Source organism: Anabrus simplex, chromosome 1 (assembly GCF_040414725.1).
Source record: "Anabrus simplex isolate iqAnaSimp1 chromosome 1, ASM4041472v1, whole genome shotgun sequence".
Lineage (NCBI taxonomy): Eukaryota > Metazoa > Arthropoda > Insecta > Orthoptera > Tettigoniidae > Anabrus > Anabrus simplex.
In genome coordinates, this window is record NC_090265.1 from 271,402,374 (window position 1) to 271,423,355 (window position 20,982).

The 20,982-nt window shown below is 40.5% G+C and overlaps 1 protein-coding gene across 1 annotated transcript in view; it reads right to left on the reverse strand.

Moving 5' to 3' along the window:
* LOC136863526 (carboxypeptidase B1) overlaps positions 1-20,982 on the reverse strand; it is a 144,667-nt gene that overhangs the window by 12,911 nt on the left and 110,774 nt on the right. The window contains exon 10 of the mRNA XM_068226003.1: positions 16,020-16,315. Coding sequence (XP_068082104.1) covers positions 16,020-16,315 — 296 coding nt within the window. The remainder of the gene's footprint in view (positions 1-16,019; positions 16,316-20,982) is intronic.

The following is a 20,982-nucleotide window of genomic DNA, read 5'->3' on the forward strand; positions in this document are numbered from 1 at the left end:
ATGGAGATTTCCGTTTACGTTGAGAAGATTTTCAAAATATTCCCTCCACCTGTCCAGTGATTCCCTGGGATCTGTTATGTGTTCACCTGAATTACCCAAAACACTGTTCATTTTCTTTTCCCCTCACCTCCTAAGATTATTACTGTCCAGAAAGGTTTCCCTGCTGATTGATCTTGCATTGCCAGGTTATTACCAAAATCTTCCCGCGACTTCTTTTCGGATTAAATATCTATTTGTTTCGCTCTGTTTCGTTCATCTACGTCTGCATCAGTCTTTGTTTGGAGCCATTTCTGATGAGCCTTCTTTTTATGTTTACAAGCTGCTCCCACTTCATCGTTCCACCAAGATGTTCGCTTTTTCTTATCTTTAAACACAGTTGTTCGTAGGTAGTCCCTTACTGTTTCTACTACAGCATCCCTGTGTGTGAGTATTAAAATAATTCATTTTCCTTCCTTGCATTTAAGAAACAATTCTATTCCACCCTTTAATTCCAAATAGTTAGGAAATCTTGAACACCCATAGGATATATCAGCAAGTGATCAAGAATCCTTAAGCGACCCTGTAGAGGGGAATCTAATGATTATACATTGGATTTGTTGCAAATGCATGTTTTGTTTGCCGATGTGTAGACCTACAAAATTACAAGGAAATGTGTTTGAAGGCGAAATTGGACGAATTATTAAGTTTAATAGTGCATATATTTGGGATTATTACATATATTTCAAATTTAGGCTTTATTGTGCATGTTTTCGAATTTTATGATGCACATATCAACGTTTTGCAAGCCTTCCTCAGGAAAATGTGAAGTAATTAATGCCATGAACTCGTTCGGAATGAGTGGCCTTGTTCTGAATGAACATTACAGCTGTAGTAAGATTTCAAGGAAAAATCAAGAAGTTAGAAGCACGCTGGTTGCGTCTTAGTGATTCGCTGGACATTATGGAGAAAGTGAAGCGTAAACTGGAACGTATAACTGGAAACCTCGGACTCCGTCTGCAAACAAAATATCGTGATATCCTGAAACGAAAACCGAGCTACGACACCATGGTACGTATAAAACAGATGTGGCTGGTACTGATAATGTGGATCTACTACAATGTTCAAAACCTCTACTCGCTCCGGAATACATGTACTACTATCCTGTCACATCCGCTGACACTGACGCTCATATTAACAGACAAACGCGACAGAAAACTTGTAGAATATTGTTGTAGAGTACTACAAAGTATATTATGGACATCAAAAGTAGGGTGTGCACTATTACATGAAAGAGGAATGTGCATTTAGGTATGTTTCTTCACGTTTATATTTTTACACGGTTTTATTAAAACCTTGTCAATAGTGATTTATCATGTGTATTGAATAACACACTGTATCTTATCTAGGACAGGCATCGTCTATTGAGAGCGAAAAGCCTTCGGAGCCAGTTTGCTCCCCGCTCTTGAGGAACGAGAGCAGCTTAGCGAGCAAGTAGGGGAAGTGCATGACGTAGAATGTACTGAAGGCCAGTGGTGCAAGTACAGTACGGCCACGGTGTGCAACCCCCCTGACTGCTGCTCTCTTGTCACGTGACAAACACCCGTCCCGAGCGGAGCAAGTAGCACCGGCTCCCTAGAGCAACTACGTGATGACGTCTGACCTAGGAGACGTGTGCATATGATTTAACAGTGAACAGTGATAGACTGAGTTGTATTCATACGTCTCGCGAACCATGCACTATGCACTGGTAAAACAATCACAGCCATAAGTACAGTGTAATAGTTTGTTTTCATTCACTTGTTCATTCATGATCGTGATTTTATGTGTTGTGGGTAAATCACCTTTGTCTAGTAAAGGTATCTTACGTTTGTATTTCATAAAAGTGTTTGTTAGAATGAAAATGAGTGGGTACTGAAATGCATGTTTCACCACTTTTTGAGCATAGTTGCATGATTACCGAGCTCGATAGCTGCAGTCGCTTAAGTGCGGCCAGTATCCAGTATTCGGGAGATAGTAGGTTCGAACCGCACTGTCGGCAACCCCGAAGATGGTTTTCCGTGGTTTCCCATTTTCACACCAGGCAAATGCTAGGGCTGTACCTTAATTAAGGCCACGGCCGCTTCCTTTCCACTCCCAGGCCTTTCCTGTCCCATCGTCGCCATAAGACCTATCTGTGTCGGTGCGACGTAAAGCATCTTGCATATAGTTGCATGATTATATTGATGATTTATACAGCATATGCCAGGTGTATGCATACCATTTTTCCACTCTCACTAAGAGATGGCGCAGAGTATGAATTCGACACATACGTCAGTTTTTCGTCTGATATTAACCAACCAACACACTCAAGTGGAGCCCCCAAACACTAACGTCTGCGTTGCATCGTTCAGTGATCATGTCGATGTTTGTGTCCGAAAAATAAAATTTGCGGCACGCATTGCTTTTCTTATTTAATCAAAAGAAAAAAATCATCGTTTGCTGGTAGAAACATATGGTGAACACGCTCCGTCGATTAGAACATGTGAGACATGGTTTCGAAAATTTAAACATGGTGATTTAAATGTGAAATACTGCCCGTTGCTCTGGTAGACCACAAAAGTGTGAAGACGAGACTGCATAAAGCCGTTAATGCACAGAACTATCGCCAACAAATGATTAATTTAAATTACGCATTGATAGAAAGACGACTGGAATGGGCCAGAGGACATGGCAAAGTGATTTTGTTACACGACAATGCGCAGTCTCACACAGCAAAAACAGTGAAAAAACACCCTGAAATCGCTTGGGTGGGACATTCTTTCGCACCCGCCGTACTCTCCCGACCTGGCTCCATCTGACTATCACCTCTTCGCATCAGCAGAGCAGCTCTTCAGCAATTTCGAGGAAGATGGAAAATGCCTTGACGAATGGTTTGCCGCAAAAAACAAGCAGTTTTTCTGGCATGATATTCATAACTTACCTGAAAGATGGGCGAAGTATGTAGAATCCGAAGGCCAATATTTCGAATAAAAAAATGAATTTCCCTTGAAAATTTCGTGTTTACTATACCACAAAACCCGGCAAAACTTATGCATACACATGGCAAATCCGATGTCAACTCATGATCATACTATATTTTTATCGCTGAATATCCAGGTCCAAGGGTTCAACATTATAATTATATTTTTATGTTATGGATAAGTGTAGGAGTGGGCCAGGAATCCTAACTTCGCCGTTGATAAAGATTTATATTACCTTCATTTGCTCTAACTTTCGAGGGATACCCTGTACACTAAGTTCAGTTCGTGCTTTTTATATTAGTAGCTATATTTAATCCCAAATCTTGTAGACCGATGCATCACACTGTATTTTGTATTACTGTGCCGCCTATTTTTCAAAACCGGCGCCTAGGTCAGAAGAAAATTTGTCGAGCCCTGGTTGTAGGTCAGTTCCAGGTAACCAGGCGTTGAGCTAACTAGTCTATCCAAGTGTCGAGACGACGAACAGCGGTTGTCTTTAATATTGCAGGTGTCTTAACAGCCTGAATGGAGATGTCTGTTTTTTAATTTATAAAGGATTAGTAGGTTCGTGGCCGGCCCTGTGGTGTAGGGGTAGCAAGACTGCCTCTTACCCGGAGGCCCCGGGTTCGATTCCCGACCAGGTCAGGGAGTTTCAACTGGATGTGAGGGCTGCTTCGAGGTCCACTCAGCCTACGTGATTAGAATTGAGGAGCTATCTGACGGTGAGATAGCGGGTCCGGTCTAGAAAGCGAAGAATAACAGCCGAGGGTATTCGTCGAGCTGTCACACGAAACCTCGTAATCTGCAGGCCTTCGTGCTGAGTAGGGGGTCGCTTGGTAGGCGAACGCCCTTCAGGGCTGTAGTGCCATGAATCATTTGATGGACATAGTTTCGAACCACAAAGAAATCGGAGATCTTTCCCTGTCATGAGTTTTAGAACCCATCACAATGCATTCAAGGATTGTTTATTCTTAGTTCCTAGGCCATGATGTACTCTTCGCAATAAGGATTATTTTTAGCTCCATTTAAAGCTACATGCATGATACTCCGACATCTGCTAAACAGACAGACAGACAGACAGACAGACAGACAGACAGACAGACAGACAGACAGACAGACAGACAGACAGACAGACAGACAGACAGACAGACAGACAGACAGACAGACAGACAGACATGTATAATATCAACCCTCTCAATATTGCTAGAAGAAACTCACGTACGTGCAGAAATTACCTCCTTCTTCTTCTTCTGCTCGTTATTTTTTACAATTCAACGTCGCACCGACACAGCTAGGTCCTATGGTTACGTTGCGATATGTTAAATTACTATTAAATATATCGAAAACGTTTTAAATTTCTAATGTTCATCATTTTAAAATTTGACCATGAAATTAATTCAATCAGTCACAATCAAAATCAGTCACTACTGACCTGCATTTAGGGCAGTCGCTCAGGTGGTAGATTCTCTATCCGTTGTTTTCCTAGCCTGTTTAAATGGGATCGGTTTTCCTGGTCGATCTCCTCCAGTGCATCTTGTCTTGGACGATGGCAGAGTCAGCATTGAAACGTTCCAAGTCCTTCATAATTCGAGCTCGCTATCTCATTCTTGGTCGTTCCAGCACTGGTTCGCACCTTAATGCTATTATCTCGTCGTCTTTCAATGTAATCGAACCATCTGAGTCGGCTCTTGTTTAATTTCTCTAAGATCGATTTTACTCTGTCATACTGGCGTATAACGTCCAGCCTGGTTGCTGGTCTACTTCCCTCATTAAAATACTGTACAAGGGTTGGCCAAATGAAACTAAGAGTTTAGTAGAATTGTCCTGATTCGATGAAAGAGAACACTGCGCCTGCGTCGGTGGATAGCAACGTATTTCAGAAAGATTTTGATTTCGTCGGAAAGTGTTAGTGTACTGTTTGTGCCTGCCGAAAGAGAGTAGGCATGGTTGTACAATGAATTAATTCGGAATTTCCCAGCGTCGGCTATCATGTTTATGGTGCCAGACTGTGTTAACGGAGCCGACATTTACCGTCTGTTCAATGTTCATTATGAAGGACATGGATGCGAATAAGTACTTATTGAAAATTTCATCATGGACGAGTAAGGTCACACCAAAAGCAGGCCTGGTACAGCGCAAAAAATGAAAAAATATTGAAGAGTTGTAAGTTTGCAAGAAATATTGGGTCCGAGACGCCTCTGAATAATGGTTCCACCGCCAACTGCAGAAGTTCGCTCGGGATATGCACCATGAACTGGACCTCTGGGACACTTGATTGAATCAGCAAAGCTACTACATTTAGGCAGATATATCACCCACACATCACTTCTTACTTCCTGCACGGATCCCAGAAAATAAATTATTACAGAAAACTACAAAAGTCTCAATTTCATTTAAGCAACTCTTTTATAATAAGAAGGTAGTTTACCGAGTTAGTAGCTGCGCGGTTTGATTTAGGTATCTATCAGCTAGCATTGGAAATATAGTGGGTTCGAACACCACTGTCGGCAGCCATAAATATGGTTTTCCGTAGATTCCCATTTTCACAACCTTATTCAGGCCACGGTCGCTTCCTTAACACTCCTAGCCCTTTCCTATCGCAAGGTAACCATAGGACCTAGCTGTGTCGGTGCGACGTTGAATTGTAAAGAAATAGAAGAAGAAGAAGGAGGTAATTTCTGCACGTACGTGAGTTTCTTCTAGCAATATTGAGAGGGTTGATATTATACACGTCTGTCTGTCTGTCTGTCTGTCTGTCTGTCTGTCTGTCTGTCTGTCTGTCTGTCTGTCTGTCTGTCTGTCTGTCTGTCTGTCTGTCTGTCTGTCTGTCTGTCTGTCTGTCTGTCTGTCTGTCTGTCTGTCTGATTAGACTGAATGAACATATGAATGCTAACCCACTTTAACATTAATCTTACCAGCATTAAAGTAGATATATCCAAGGTTTTCCTGAACTTGGTTTTATCTCAATCCATTAAGTAGGAGTTGAACAATACATTTTTGACCTCAAGAATAACACCTTTCAACCAGTCAGAAGCGAACAACGAATCAGTGACGTCGCTCGCCTGCCACCAGTACCACTCTCAGGTGACAGCGGTTGTGTTTGGTACTCTCTTGATTTCCACTCGCTGCCGGGAAGACAAAGTACATTAATCTAGCACTACACACGTTGTCTGTACACCTCAGTTATAGCGGTGTACCGCTTGGAGGAGCCAACACTACAGTTTCTTCCCTATCGTGGTTCTGTACGCCCACTTCCAACGATTCCCTCTGGGTTGATGATTTCTCTACATTTCCTTCTCAAAATATTACACTTCCTCAAAAATTCAACAGAAACCAATATGTTCTATTACTATTAAATATATCGACATTTTTTTTAAAATTTCTAGTGTTCATCATTTTAAAATATGTCCATGAAATTAATTGAATCAATCACAATCAAAATCAGTCAATACTGATCTGCATTTAGGGCAGTCGGTCAGGTGGTAGATTCTCTATCTGTTGTTTTCCTAGCCTTTTCTTAAAAGATCGCAAAGAAACTGGAATTTTATTGAACGTCCCTCTTGGTAAGTTATTCCAATCCCTAAGTTCCTTTCCTATAAATCTAACCACGAGCTTTTTAACCGCAACAACTTTAATATACGCTATTGGAGCTGGAATTACCGCGGCTGCTGGCACCAGACTTGCCCTCCAATGGATACTCGTTAAAGGATTTAAAGTGTACTCATTCCGATTACGGGGCCTCGGATGAGTCCCGTATCGTTATTTTTCGTCACTACCTCCCCGTGCCGGGAGTGGGTAATTTGCGCGCCTGTTGCCTTCCTTGGATGTGGTAGCCGTTTCTCAGGCTCCCTCTCCGGAATCGAACCCTGATTCCCCGTTACCCGTTACAACCATGGTAGGCGCAGAACCTACCATCGACAGTTGATAAGGCAGACATTTGAAAGATGCGTCGCCGGTACGAGGACCGTGCGATCAGCCCAAAGTTATTCAGAGTCACCAAGGCAAACGGACCGGACGAGCCGACCGATTGATTTTGATCTAATAAAAGCGTCCCTTCCACTTCTGGTCGGGACTCTGTTTGCATGTATTAGCTCTAGAATTACCACAGTTATCCAAGTAAAGTGGTACGATCTAAGGAACCATAACTGATTTAATGAGCCATTCGCGGTTTCACCTTAATTTGGCTTGCACTGAGACATGCATGGCTTAATCTTTGAGACAAGCATATGACTACTGGCAGGATCAACCAGGGAGCTGGCTGGCTCGAGAGCCGAAACCGAGCGTCGTAGCCCGCCGCCGCCGAGTGTGGCCTGCGGGACACAGACTTGCTTTGCTCCGTTGGCCGACCGAGTGGCCGCCAACTAAAATTTCATAGGCCGCCGAGCACGGGCTCTCACCCGGCCGGGCGTGCCCTCACTAGGGATCGGGTCCCTTCACCATCCATCGTCACATCTCCACTTCGACCGCTGCCGAGGTCGGCAGGACCGTACGAGGGGCGTGCGATACTACATTTTCACGCCCGAGCAAGGGCGAGCGGTTACCAACATTACTGAGCGCCGCATATGAGCATGAACACTGGGTGTGCAGAGGCTCGCAGCATTGCAGTCGAAGGCAGGCAGGCCCAATTTTCCCTCTTGAATTTCAACTTATTGTGACATTTCCTACTTTTAAACACACCACTCAAATTTATTTCTTTATTAATGTCATTCCACGCCATCTCTCCATTGACAGCTCGTAACACACCACTTAGTCGAGTAGCTCCTCTCCTTTTTCCCAAGTATTCCCAGCCTAAACTTTGCAACGTTTTTGTAACGCTACTCCTTTGCCAGAAATCACCCAGAACAAATCGAGCTGCTTCTCTTTGGACTTTTTCCTGGTGAGGGTCCCATACACTGGAACCATATTCTACTTGGGGTCTTACCAGAGACATATGCCCTCTCCTTTACATCCTTACTACAACCCCTAAACACCCTCATAACCATGTGTAGAGATCTGTATCCTTTATTTACAATCCCATTTATGTCATTACCTCAATGAAGATCTTTCCTCATATTAACACCTACCTGTATGTAATTACAATGACCCCCGAAAGGAACGTTCACCCCATCAACGCAGTAATTAAAATCGAGAGGACTTTTCTTATTTGTGAAACTCACAACCTGACTTTTAAACCAGTTTATCATCATACCATTGCCTACTGTCTATCTCACAATATTATCGAGGTCATTTTTCAGTTGCCCACAATCTTTTAACTAATTTATTACTCTATACAGAATAACATCATCCACAAAAATGCCTTACCTCTAATTCCACTTCCTTTCTCATATCATTTATATATAAGAAAACATAAGGATCCAATAATACTGCCTTGAGGAATTCTCCTCTTAATTATCACAGGGTCAGATAGGGCTTCACCTGCTCTAATTCTCCGAGTCCTAATTTCCACGTACCGAGCTCGATAGCTGCAGTCGCTTAAATGCGGCCAGTATCCAGTAATCGGGAGATAGTGTGTTCGAGCCCCACAGTCGGCAGCCCTTAAGTTAGTTTTCCGTAGTTTCCCATTTTCACACCAGGCTAATGTCGGGGCTGTATCTTAATTAAGGCCACGGCCGCTTCCTTCCACTTCCTAACCCTTTCTTCTCCCATCGTCGCCATAAGACCTATCTGTGTCGGTGCGATGTGAAACAAATAGCAAAAAAAAAAAAAAGGACCACGTATGTTACGCCGCTGGCAAAAGTTATTTTTAAAATAATAGGATCAGTAAAATGTAAGTTTAACGATGGCCCTGTTGTTGTAAAATTACTCTCCCGAGATGTAGGGTTTGAATACTACCTTTGGTAGTCCTGAAATTAGTTTCCGTAGTTCTCGTTTTTCAGCATCGAGCTAATGTCGTGGCCTTACTGCAATCAAGTTCAAATTTGATACATCTCCAGTTCATGTCCTTTCCAATATCAGCCTCGGCAAGTTTCAGGCTAATAAAATTGCATGATGTGTAATCCTAGTCCTGTTTACGGTAAATTGTTAAGCAGTTTAGATCTGAAACAGTGACGATAATGCTCTTATTTACATTGTAGGTTTACGAGGTGGATCATCATAATCTATAGGTCGCATTACTACCCTCATAAACTTGCACAATCATAAGTACTGCAATTACGTTTCTTCAATGATTCGTATAATTAACTCGAACCCAGAAATTAGCTACAGTACCTATTACAACACTCACAACATTTTACGATGTATATTGTGGGCAAAACGCTTATTGATCACTTAATGTCCGGCGAATAGCAGTCGGTTTGTCATTGACCTTCTACTTCCAAGAAAGCGGGTTCAGTGCCATAATAAGTTGATGCTCAAACATTATCAAGTGTATAACTGAGATTAACCTTTTTGGTGCAGCTCATCTGGCCAAGGACTGTAAGAGAGGGAGAAAACTGAACAATAGCCTACTATTACTACTACTGCTAATCTCTACTTATTATAAAATAAAGCCCTCGAGCCTGTCTGTCTGTCTGTCTGTCTGTCTGTCTGTCTGTCTGTCTGTCTGTCTGTCTGTCTGTCTGTCTGTCTGTCTGTCTGTCTGTCTGTCTGTCTGTCTGTCTGTCTGTCTGTCTGTCTGTCTGTCTGTCTGTCATTCGATGGATTTTGATGCGGTTTTCACCTTTATATTAAGCATTTCTCGAGAAAGATTTACAGTATGAATAGGAACATTCACATATGACCAAAGGAAGCCGAGCAGTGACGATTTCAGTGAAGCAAGTTGAAAAATCGGTCGTTCGTGCGCCATTTTAGCCTACGATAGCTAAACCGTTGAAGGTACATCTAAATCATGTGGGTAAGAATTGTTCAGCATAATGTTCCTACAAAAATGTCCGGGACAGCGTCTTGTACCCTTTGATATCTTCTTCTCTGCATGGCTAGGCTCTCTCTGGGATTCTTGATTTGGCCTCGGTGCTGATTGAACACCTACGGTATTTTTCTCTTACCTCAGGGCCGTAGACCGACCGTTGTATTCGTCTTCTTTGGGTATATAGCAGGTTATATTCTACAAGCTAGGCTACTCAGATAAAGGAGAACAGACTGATTTAAAAAATTACTTAATTTATTAGAACAAGGAAAGTAAATTAAATAATAATTAAATAAATTTCCTGTCTGAACTGAAGTCAAAAGAATAAAAATGACAGAATGAAGTTAAATTCTACCTTGAAATGACAATAAAACTGGTCCTAAAATGAACTAAAATAAATTAAAAAGGAAATCAAATACCACAGCGAAATTAAATTACAAACGGTATGATAAATGTGGTTAATCTTATCCAATATGCCTCCTTACCACTTCTTAAAACATTTACTCGATAATAACGCTCCCTGCAATTTGTTTTAAGATGATCCATGAAGGGATCAAACGATAAAGGATAAATAAGCAACTGAACTTGAATCAAAATGGATCATAGCCACACGGCTGATTTACATATCCAACACATTAAAATAACGAAACACACAAATTTATTTGACAAGTCCTTGTCGTTACCACATTATTATAATTAACAAATCGTGTCTTTACAAACGCCATGGCTAAATGTCTCCATCGGAGCTCTCATATAAAAAGGTAATTTTGCCATGGATGAACAACACTAGTACACAAAGAATTTTACAATAATTGGGAGCTTCATACTCATCTGGGGCATTTCACCTCGTCTAAGGTTTGAAAATAAATCTGTCGGCTGAACACACGCCGTGAACGTTATCCTACAAACATTTCTCAATTACCATTCCAGCATACAATTTCGTCTAGAATTTCAATCCATACCATCGAGGAAGCTCACAATCAAATGTATATAAATAAAGCTGAAGGGGGTCCGCTGTCTGTAATTTCGTTTGTTTTGCAAATTTTTCAGATATTTATCCGTTTTAGGTCAACTCAAGACCGAATCGGTGGTTTTTATTTTTCGCGTCTGTTTGTTTGCCTGTTTGTCTATTTGTTCCACCATCACGGCGGAACGGCTGGATAGATCTCAACCAAACTTCATATTTAGAGTATACTTATACCGAGAAAGGTTGCGATATGCATATCATTTTAAAACCTTTCAACAGGCAAACCAGAACGGTTTTCCTCCATTTACTCCGTATGTATGCGAGTGCTAATCCCGAAATCTAAACACTCCTTTCTTTGAGGAAATATTCTAATCTATGCAATTGTATAACTTTTGGCCCCGGAAAATGTCGAAATATGGATACAATTTTAACGACGGTGCAGACCGTCGTTTCGGGATAATTGGTGGCTAATCGGTACCACAAATCAGAAAGCAAAATTGCCTTTCATTTTGGAGAGATCTACAACTTTGGTCCTATGAATTTTTATCGTATTTCTATCTCTTATACGTTAAATAGAGCTGTATTTCTCGATTTCAAGTTAATTTTGTACTTTTACACGTGTATGTTATCATTTGGCACACTTATAGGACAGATGGAATCATGACATTCGACATGCACTTTGACATAACCAGTGGCCATGTGATAGCCAAATTTTATGATTCTAGCTGTCACATTAGTATCAAAAATATAGTATGTGAAAACTGTACAAAATTTCACACCATTCAATGACTCTAACTCAGTCTAACCCATAAACATAGGAGATACGAGAGGATATCATAGGACAAGCCATGTAGAACACTGAAAGAGGCGACTGATGGTGAAGTCCGTTTGTAGATATGTCGTACAGTTTCAAAGCAGTAACTCTCAAAATAAAGGTCTGCACTTCTAGAGTGTGTCTGTACATTGACTATTTTGGCGAAATTTCCGTACAGTTATCCGTTTCAGGTGTAATAATGGTGTAATAATGACCATCTGCATATTTTAGCTTTGGTGTCTATTTGTTTGTCTGTTTGTTTGTCTATAACTTGGAAACTACTGGATATATTGCCACCAAACATCATATTTAGAATCCACCTGTCCTTGAATAGGTTTTAGAGCAAATATTGTTTCTAAATTCCTAAACTGACTGGGGGTTATACGAAACCGAAACCGTGATTATGCACCAACACAAATTATACACAATCAGACTTAATGGAAATCTACCTGCCTTAAAGAAAATTAAAATCTAAACCTTTTTTCACATATGCATTATTTCGATACGAGGATTAATAAGGGAGATATCAGTAACGGACCGTTTTTCGGTACAAGTCCCACCGGACTTAACTCAAGAGCGGATGCGTGTAAAGCTTATTCCTTACAACTTGGAAACTACTGAAGGTATTTGGACCAAACTTTATATTTAGCATCCACCTGTCCAAAGGTAGGTTTTAAAGGTCAATATTATTTCATGTTCCCGGAATGGACTGGAGTTTTATAGGGAACCGAAATGGTGATTTTTCTCTTCCACAATATACACAGTATGAGACCAACCTAACTGGAAATCGACCAAAATTGATGGGAATCCATTTCTAAAACTTTTTTCATGTGTATTTTTTCGACAGGAGGATTAATAAGAGAGATATCATGAACGGTCGGTTTTGCAGGTTAAGTCCAGCGGACATAGCCCTAAAGGTTTTGTACGTGGAGCAGATTCCTTATGTATCTATCTAAATAAAATCGTAACCACTGTGTGCCTGTACATCGACTATTTTAGCGAAATTTTCGTACAGCTAACCGTTTAAGGGGTAATAACGACCATTTGAATATTTTTGGTTTAGTTTCCTGAAAGTCCTAATTTTTATCCTCCTCGCCCAAAATCCAAATTGTGGCATAATCTTCCAAACGAACAAGAAAAATTGAAATTTGGAAAAATTATACGTTTTAGCCTGTGACGGACGGAAAGCTTCCAAGATCTTTAAATTTCTCACTTTTTATCCTCGAAGAATATCGAAATACGGAGGCAATTTTAATGATGGTGCAGATCTTCGTTTCGAGGTATTTCGTAGGATAAACGCGTAGTACTATCACATGACGGATGTCACAATCTCCGTTCAATTTGGAGTGTTCTACAACCTTGGTCTCATGACCTTTTATCGTATCTGTATCCCTTTTGCGTTCGATTTTTCTCTGTTACTCGATGTTAAGTAATTTTGTTCTTTTCACATGCATAATTGATACTTTCGATCACTTACAGGAAAGATAGAATCATAAAACTCTATACGAAAATTGACCCACATATGTGAATCAAATGCTATGCACGTAGCTGTCACATAATTATCCGAAAAGTAATGCAATGTGAGACAATCTTACATACATTTTACCCTATTCAACGTTTCTAACGCAATCTGACCCACGAATAGATGAGATATTATAAGACCAGCCATTTAGGCCGCTAAATACGGCGTCTTATGGTACAATCCTTTGTCGATATGACGTACCGTTTAGTATCAGTTAATCTGTAAATGAAGGTCTGCAATATTGTAAACATGCGTATACTTTCGTATGGTCGATCTATATATATATATATTTATATTCACTGATGTCGAATTGTAGCGATCGAGAAAGGGTATGTTTGCTATTGTAATCAGTACTCCTCACACCGACTTTGACTAGCAGTAGGAATGGGGTCCTTCTCCAACTCCTGTTTTACTGGCATTAGTAAGGAAGGATTACCTTTGTAATGAATAATTCACTTCTCGATTTGACTTGTAGAAGGCAAGGGAGCATACAGTTTTGTTTAAAACTCCCCTAGCCGATTGTGTTTGGCTGTATGCAAGGGTGCCTGCCATTATAAACAAATGTACTCATCTAAAATGTGACTGGCATTAGGCATAGTGGCCTGCTATTTTGATGGAAACTCACCAACTTGGTGTGACTAGCAGTAAGTAAAGGGGCCTGTCATTATAATGATAACTGCACAGCTCAATTTCGACTGATAGTAGGGAATTTGTCAGCCAAATACTCCTCAACCGCAATCTTTCTGGAAGTAGCAAAGTGGGCCTGCCATTGTAACGAAAACTCCCCAAATCAATTGTGACCGCGCAGCATGCAATGTGGCCTGCAATTATAATGTAAACTTTCCAACTCGATTGTTAATAGTGGTATGCAGGTGCGCCTGCCGTTATTATCACAAAGCCATAACAAACACTTTACATTGGAAACAACGTATGGGGACATCCCCATGCTGTTTTTCGGATTATTATTATTATTATTATTATTATTATTATTATTATTATTATTATTATTATTATTATTATTATATTTCCACCAATTGTAGGTACAATTTATGGATGATGAATGGAGAAAGGGCATAGCCCCACATACACGAAAGTGCCCCCATCACCACTTAAAATTACAATATTAAAACATTCAATATTACATTCTACATAGTGTGATAATATACAGTTACCGTATTTACAGGCATATTTACATACTACTCACAAGACATGGCCAACATTCAAGTAATTCGACACACACACACACGCACACGCACACGCTCTCTCTCTCTCTCTCTCTCTCTCTCTCTCTCTCTCTCTCGAATCCCCACATATACTTTAGCTAGGCCGGCTCACTCATACCCACATACAGTACAGTCTCACTCACTCAGGATCATATAAACTTTCATCCGTCCTCTCACTCATACTGAAAATTCACACAGTAGAAAAATTATATTATGTACGGAAGGTTTCATTATATACACATCATTTTTACCTCTTTACAAAATTTCTCTGGAGATAGTTCTTTCTTTCATCTGTGGTGGGAGTTCATTCCACAGCCGAGCAGAACGATTAAAGAAGCAATTTAAATGCAATTTTAAAACAATCTTATTTACTGCATGTACAGTGTTTACTTCGATATTCGAATACAATGTAGAATAGCGTAGCGAAGCACGGGTACATTGGCTAGTTTAAAATATATCTCTGTTCAGCGACTTGAAACTGTATTAACAATGTAACACTGTAACAATGTGTCATATTTTGTGAACGTTACTTTTACTTAACTCACAAATTAGCGGTCTTCCTGTACACTAGCATAACATTACAAAAATGAATCATCGCGGGTCAGTTATCTATAGTATTCACAACATTGCCTTTCTTCAACGACAAAACACTAATATATTCAACTGTACATAAATCAAAACCAAGGAGACCTTAAAATAAAGACGTGAAAAAGAAACAACCCGCAACGCTGTGAAATAAAAACACAAGAAAATACACTAATTACAGTATTTACAAATAAAGGAGGTTTCACGTATCACAGATATTTTCATTTAAGAAATATTTTCATTTTATATTTAAGAAATTGTGTTACGAGAAACTTCTATTACGCTCTCTCACAAGACTCTTACAGACACTTGAAGTGCGCCTGCGCTATGAGTGAGTTTCTACATTGGTTGTTCCCCCTCCTGTCCCTTTCCCTTCCCTTCTCAAACGTAGTCTTGGTGGCTGGTTGCATCCAGCGTTAGACTCTCACTAATTATTTGTCGCTCTCTTGAGCAACTACTCGGAGTTTCCTTTCGAACCCAAGGCTTCTGGGCTGCGAACATTGGAGCGTAAGTCGTGAGTGAATGTTGTATGTGTGTGTATTGAGTGAAAGGTTAATGCTTGTGGCCGCGAATGGGTGTGTGTAAGTGGATTTGAGTTGTGCTTCTGTGTGTGCTGTGCTGTTTGGATGGGCCGGGTTCGTAGTCCAGGGGCCTATGGCCAGTTGAAGGCCGTTTCTTTTCTTTAATGTTAACTACTTGTCTCTATTATATTTTTGGGGGATAACAGATCTCCTGTTCTGTCTTATACGTAAGAGGCCAATAGAAGTTTATTGGTTTACCTTTAAAGAGTGTTTCAGCTATAATGCTATACATAATGTTGTTGTCAGTGAATAAAAGACAAATGGATTTATAGATGGAAAGCTCCCTAACCTCGGTCCACCTAGCTTCCTCTCTGGGCATGTTTCTATTTTCCTAGGCCCTAATGCTAGCACCTTCTCACACGTACTTGATTATTAAATGATTTAGGTTCCAAATGAGTACTCTGATTATTAGTTGGTCTTCTTAATCGCGCGGGAACAGCATGCAAAGAACATCGCGTTTACTAATATAAGGTGCGATCAAATAGTTTCCGTTCGACGGTCGTACTGTCCTCAGACGGGATGCCAAAATCGCCGTGGGCAATGTGGCACTCATCCCACCAACACACCAGATTGAACACAGTGTCCTGCTGCACACCCTCATCGTCGACACTTCGAGGCCTTTCTGAGGGGACTGAACTATAAGGCAGGTGCTCTAGTGTCTTCCACTTGAGTTGGCGTTCCTCCAGACCTACCGGCGTCTCGCACGGAACCTGCTGCACCATTTCACAACGGTGGTTTTCGACAGACATGCTGCCCCATACACAGTCTTCATTCTCCGATGGATATCCACCGGTGTTTGTCCTTCGGCAGCAAGAACAGAATAACATCCTGGTCCTGTTTGGACGCACTTGGTAGTAACGTTGCCATAGTTCACGTGGCCGCGTTTAACGCACGCACCTCGACACCACACGACTGCCACAATAATCCCTTTGCCTACACACCCGTGCTTATACAGCCACATCGAAGTGCGCTGCAGCAACGCTCTCAAACGGAAACATTTTGATCACGCGTTATAATTTTGACCACATACCTCAGTGACTACAAGAATCGTTTCACTGAGGTGGCCACTGGCCACGTCTCACAATTATTTATCATGGTCAGATAATAATAATTTCGTGTGGCTATTACTAGCCGAGTGCAGCCCTTGTAAGGCAGACCCTCCGACGAGGGTGGGCGGCATCTGCCATGTGTAGGTAACTGCGTGTTATTGTGGTGGAGGATAGTGTTATGTGTGGTGTGTGAGTTGCAGGGATGTTGGGGACAGCACAAACACCCAGCCCCTGGGCCATTGGAATTAACCAATTAAGGTTAAAATCCCCGACCCGGCCGGGAATCGAACCCGGGACCCTCTGAACCGAAGGCCAGTACGCTGACCATTCAGCCAACGAGTCGGACATCATGGTCAGATGATTAAATGCCATAAAATAATCTACCATTACTTTCCTTCACACATGAATTTAAAAATCTCCCAGCATGAATTTACATTCTGGAGTATCTCACATTCAAGTAGTAACTAACCTCATTAATAATTTTGTACAACTTCGTCAGAAAATTAAGATTTTTTTAAATAATTCACATAGTTAGCATCATGTCAACTATCCCTGATTCTCATCAAAATTTCCCGTGATTAAAACTGGGTATCACGTTATTACCTTATTGCTCCTTGTGCCTAAATGAACACGTTGATATTATTTATTTGAGCTAAGAAAATCACATCGATTTGCGAATAAAAGTTGCATAGGTTGTGGCACTTCAATATATTTTTACTTCATTGGTGCTTATACTGTAGATCGTTTCATCGAAATCGCATCTGTCTTCATGTCCAAATCTTTGTCCGATTTCAACTTCACCTTAACATTGAGGACCTTTGACTTCATTCATTTCTTTATTTCGTAGCCAATACTGCACTCAACTTTGAGGCTGACATATAGTATTCATCCATTTTACCTGGGAACATCTCCAGTCGTCACGAGCCGGTCATGACGACTCTTCATTTCATGGACATAGACATTTATCAAATACTTTTATCATCTAGACCATTACATCCACTATGATTATTCTGGCGTACATCCTGTGCGAATTTGGTCTCACACCTCTTATGTTTGCTCTGGTTCACGAGTCTCTTCATTTTTAATACTGATCTCAATTTTTAAAATGATCATTTTTAAGCATATCACTTTACTGCTGTCACTGTTCTGTTACCTTTTAGTTCGGAGATATCCTGATTATTAATTTGAATGCTATGCAATTCGTCATTATTATTATTATTATTATTATTATTATTATTATTATTCCCAACCAAAAGCTGCCAACGATGGATTTAGACGTCTCTAATCGAAGCTAAACAAAGAGTCAAAATGATCCGAAATTAAACAGAAGTAACTACTGTTTACTGTTAGTCAAAAACTTTAAATTCTCAGCCGGCAACTTAAGACTCATGTACAACAAGTAACTCAATATTACCTGAAATCTCCTGATCTTATGGATCTTACCTCTTCTCTTTCACAAAGACATGTTTATTATTATCATTACTTCCGGAAGACGGCTGGCATTTTTTTTCTAAATATTTTCAAAGGGATAAGCTAAAACAACATCGTTAGCATATTACTCACGTTATAACGCCTGGTTCTCCATCTCCGCCCACTGACACCCGCCATTGAGTTACGCCATATTGCTGATGGCTGGATTCAGGTTAATCCAGAGGTTATACATTTGATGTTGAATACAATTAATACGATACGAATTTATTTACGATAATTATTCAATGATAAAATTATTTCTATTACTTTACACTCGTATTTATCACTTTCCCTAATTACTTGTTCTAGCCGCAGTTTCGGTAGAAAGGTCCGTTTTAACGGCTGCCCAATTCAGAAATCAGCGCTCGAGCTGGTCTGTCCTTGTATATGTCGCGGCTGCCGGCCGGCAGTTTAAACCTTCTACCCTCTGCTGCGCTGGACGCGACGTTTACCTGCCTCTGTTGACTAGTTTGGTCAATATTATCACAAAGTGAATGGATGGGATTTTACTTTGACCGTTGGCTTTCACCAGTGAAAGTGTTCATGGGCTTTTTCTACGATTCCCGACAATCTAACTTCTGAAAAGATTGCTCCGCATTTGTCTTCACGTAACTAAGTGGTCTCTCCCAAATATCCCGTTTATAAAGGAGTACAAGATGTAAAGCAAATTTTAAAAGAATATATATGTAACTTAGAGCCTCCGTGGCTCAGGCGGCAGCGCGCCGGTCCACCACTGCTGGATACCGTGATGATTCAAATCCCGGTCATTCCATGTGAGATTTGTGCTGGACAAAGCGGAGGTGGGACAGGTTTTTCTCCGGGTACTCCGGTTTTCCCTGTCATATGTCATTCCAGGAACACTCTCCAATATCATTTCATTTTCATATGTCATTCATTAATCATTGCCCCAGAGGAGTGCGACAGGCTTCAACAGCCGGGATAATTCCTATCCTCGCTGCTAGATGGGGGCTTCATTCATTTCATTCCTGACCCGGTCGAATGACTGAAAACAGGCCGTGGACTTTCATTTTCCAAGTGTTCTGTAGATATGACGGAAAGTTTTGATGTTTCTTTCGTCAAACCCAATGTTAAAGGTCATAGCCATCATGTAACTAATGGTGTAGCAAAATATTTTGGAAGACAGTGTCAGAAATTTTGATTCAAGAAAGGTAATGGGGATTCTTGTGAAGGAAGTGGTGGTCCAGGATTCGTTCGTTGATCTGGTCGAGAATATGGTGGATATGTTGGGAAACGCGTATTTTCTGCTGCAAGATGTTGTATTTCCTGTAGTGGATTGTATGGAGAAGTAAAGTTCGTTACGGTTTAGGTGGTTTGCGTAGAGGAGTTGTTGTAAGTTAGTTCCAGGCATATAAGTCCTGAGAACCTTATGGTAGTATTTGTCATTACAGACCCGCGAATTCTGATGCTATTGTTGCGATAGTTTTGCGGGGATCTTGTGGGGAAAGACAGATGATTTGTGCTGAACGGTATTGGAACAGTTTGGTGATGTGGTCGTTTGTCTAAGTCATGGCAGTCATTCTATCTAATAGTTCGAAGTGAAGTGTTTTACATATCCGATATCCTGGTATATCTCGTTATGACATGGTCGTAATGATATGGCAACAGGCGTAGTTGGAATATTTTAGAAATTATTGTGTGTCCACATTGCCAGTGGGAGAAAGTTTGCATTCTGAATAAAACAGTTCGTTCGCTTGGGTAATAAAGATGACGTAACCAAAGAACCTCACATACGAACAGCTGATAGCTGATAGTGTTTTTATAGCCATTGAGGAATTGAGGTCATCTACATGTATATTTATTTACGAGTCTATTCATTATATCAGAGAAAAATTGACTCGTATTTAGTTCTAAATATGTCATTGGTGGAGTGATGGGCAGCCTATGTTGTTAATATTTCACGGGAGATGGTAACTTCGACGGCCCAGAGTTCACTCTTTCAGTAGTGCTGGAGAACAAACGCAGTGAAGTTTTAGTGATCGACGATGTTCTTGTATTACTGTATTACATATATGTTCAAGTATGGTGTATCTGTTCAATTTTGATGTAGAGATTTAATTTATTTCTTTTTGAGGTTAGTGTTGGAGGTGCTTGTCAATTGATGTTGCGTTGGACTAGTCGTCAGATAATGGCACGGATGTTGGTTCATGCAGTTTCCAGGTCATAGTAGGGCATATGAATGATGCAGAGGATACTCTCACCCTAGATTTGTGACGAGTCATCTGGCATGCGTAAGATACTTGTACCGGTACCGCATGAAACTACGTGGACGGAGAGTGCCTATACTTTATGCGCCGTTCCCGCGTCCAGGTCGAGTCGCAATAAGATCCAGACTAGCTCGTAATTATCGTTAAGTTTTAGTCAATGTCGAATCGGGGACGTGAATCCTGATTGAGAGTAGCCGAACGAGATAAACGGCTGAATTTACATTACCTATACGCGTTGGACGTCTCCAACTCGCGATTCGGTTTATTTTGTGAAAAGAATTCCTACAATTCTTAGCCTAGGTTCACTTATAACTACATGATTAACCTAATAAGTCATTAAAATAATGGATAAATTTTATCTAACATTACTTTATTAAAAAATGTTGAAAAATGATTTGATAAAAATTAATATCATGAAAAGATCACCTAACTTTGAATCTACTTATTATTCATTAAAACATTCGAAAGGCTTTTTGTCTTAATTTAAAAAATAAATTCATGTTATATACATGTTTTCCTTGGGATACAGAAAATGTTTCAGATGCACATTATTCGATATAGTTCCTCAAATATAAAATCACGTTTTGCATTCTTGCTTTTATCTTTACCGAACCTAGTGTCTTAAACGTTCGACTTAGTTTCAATTCACAGGATTTACCGAGCTCGATAGCTGCAGTCGCTTAAGTGCGGCCAGTATCCAGTATTCGGGAGATAGTGGGTTCGA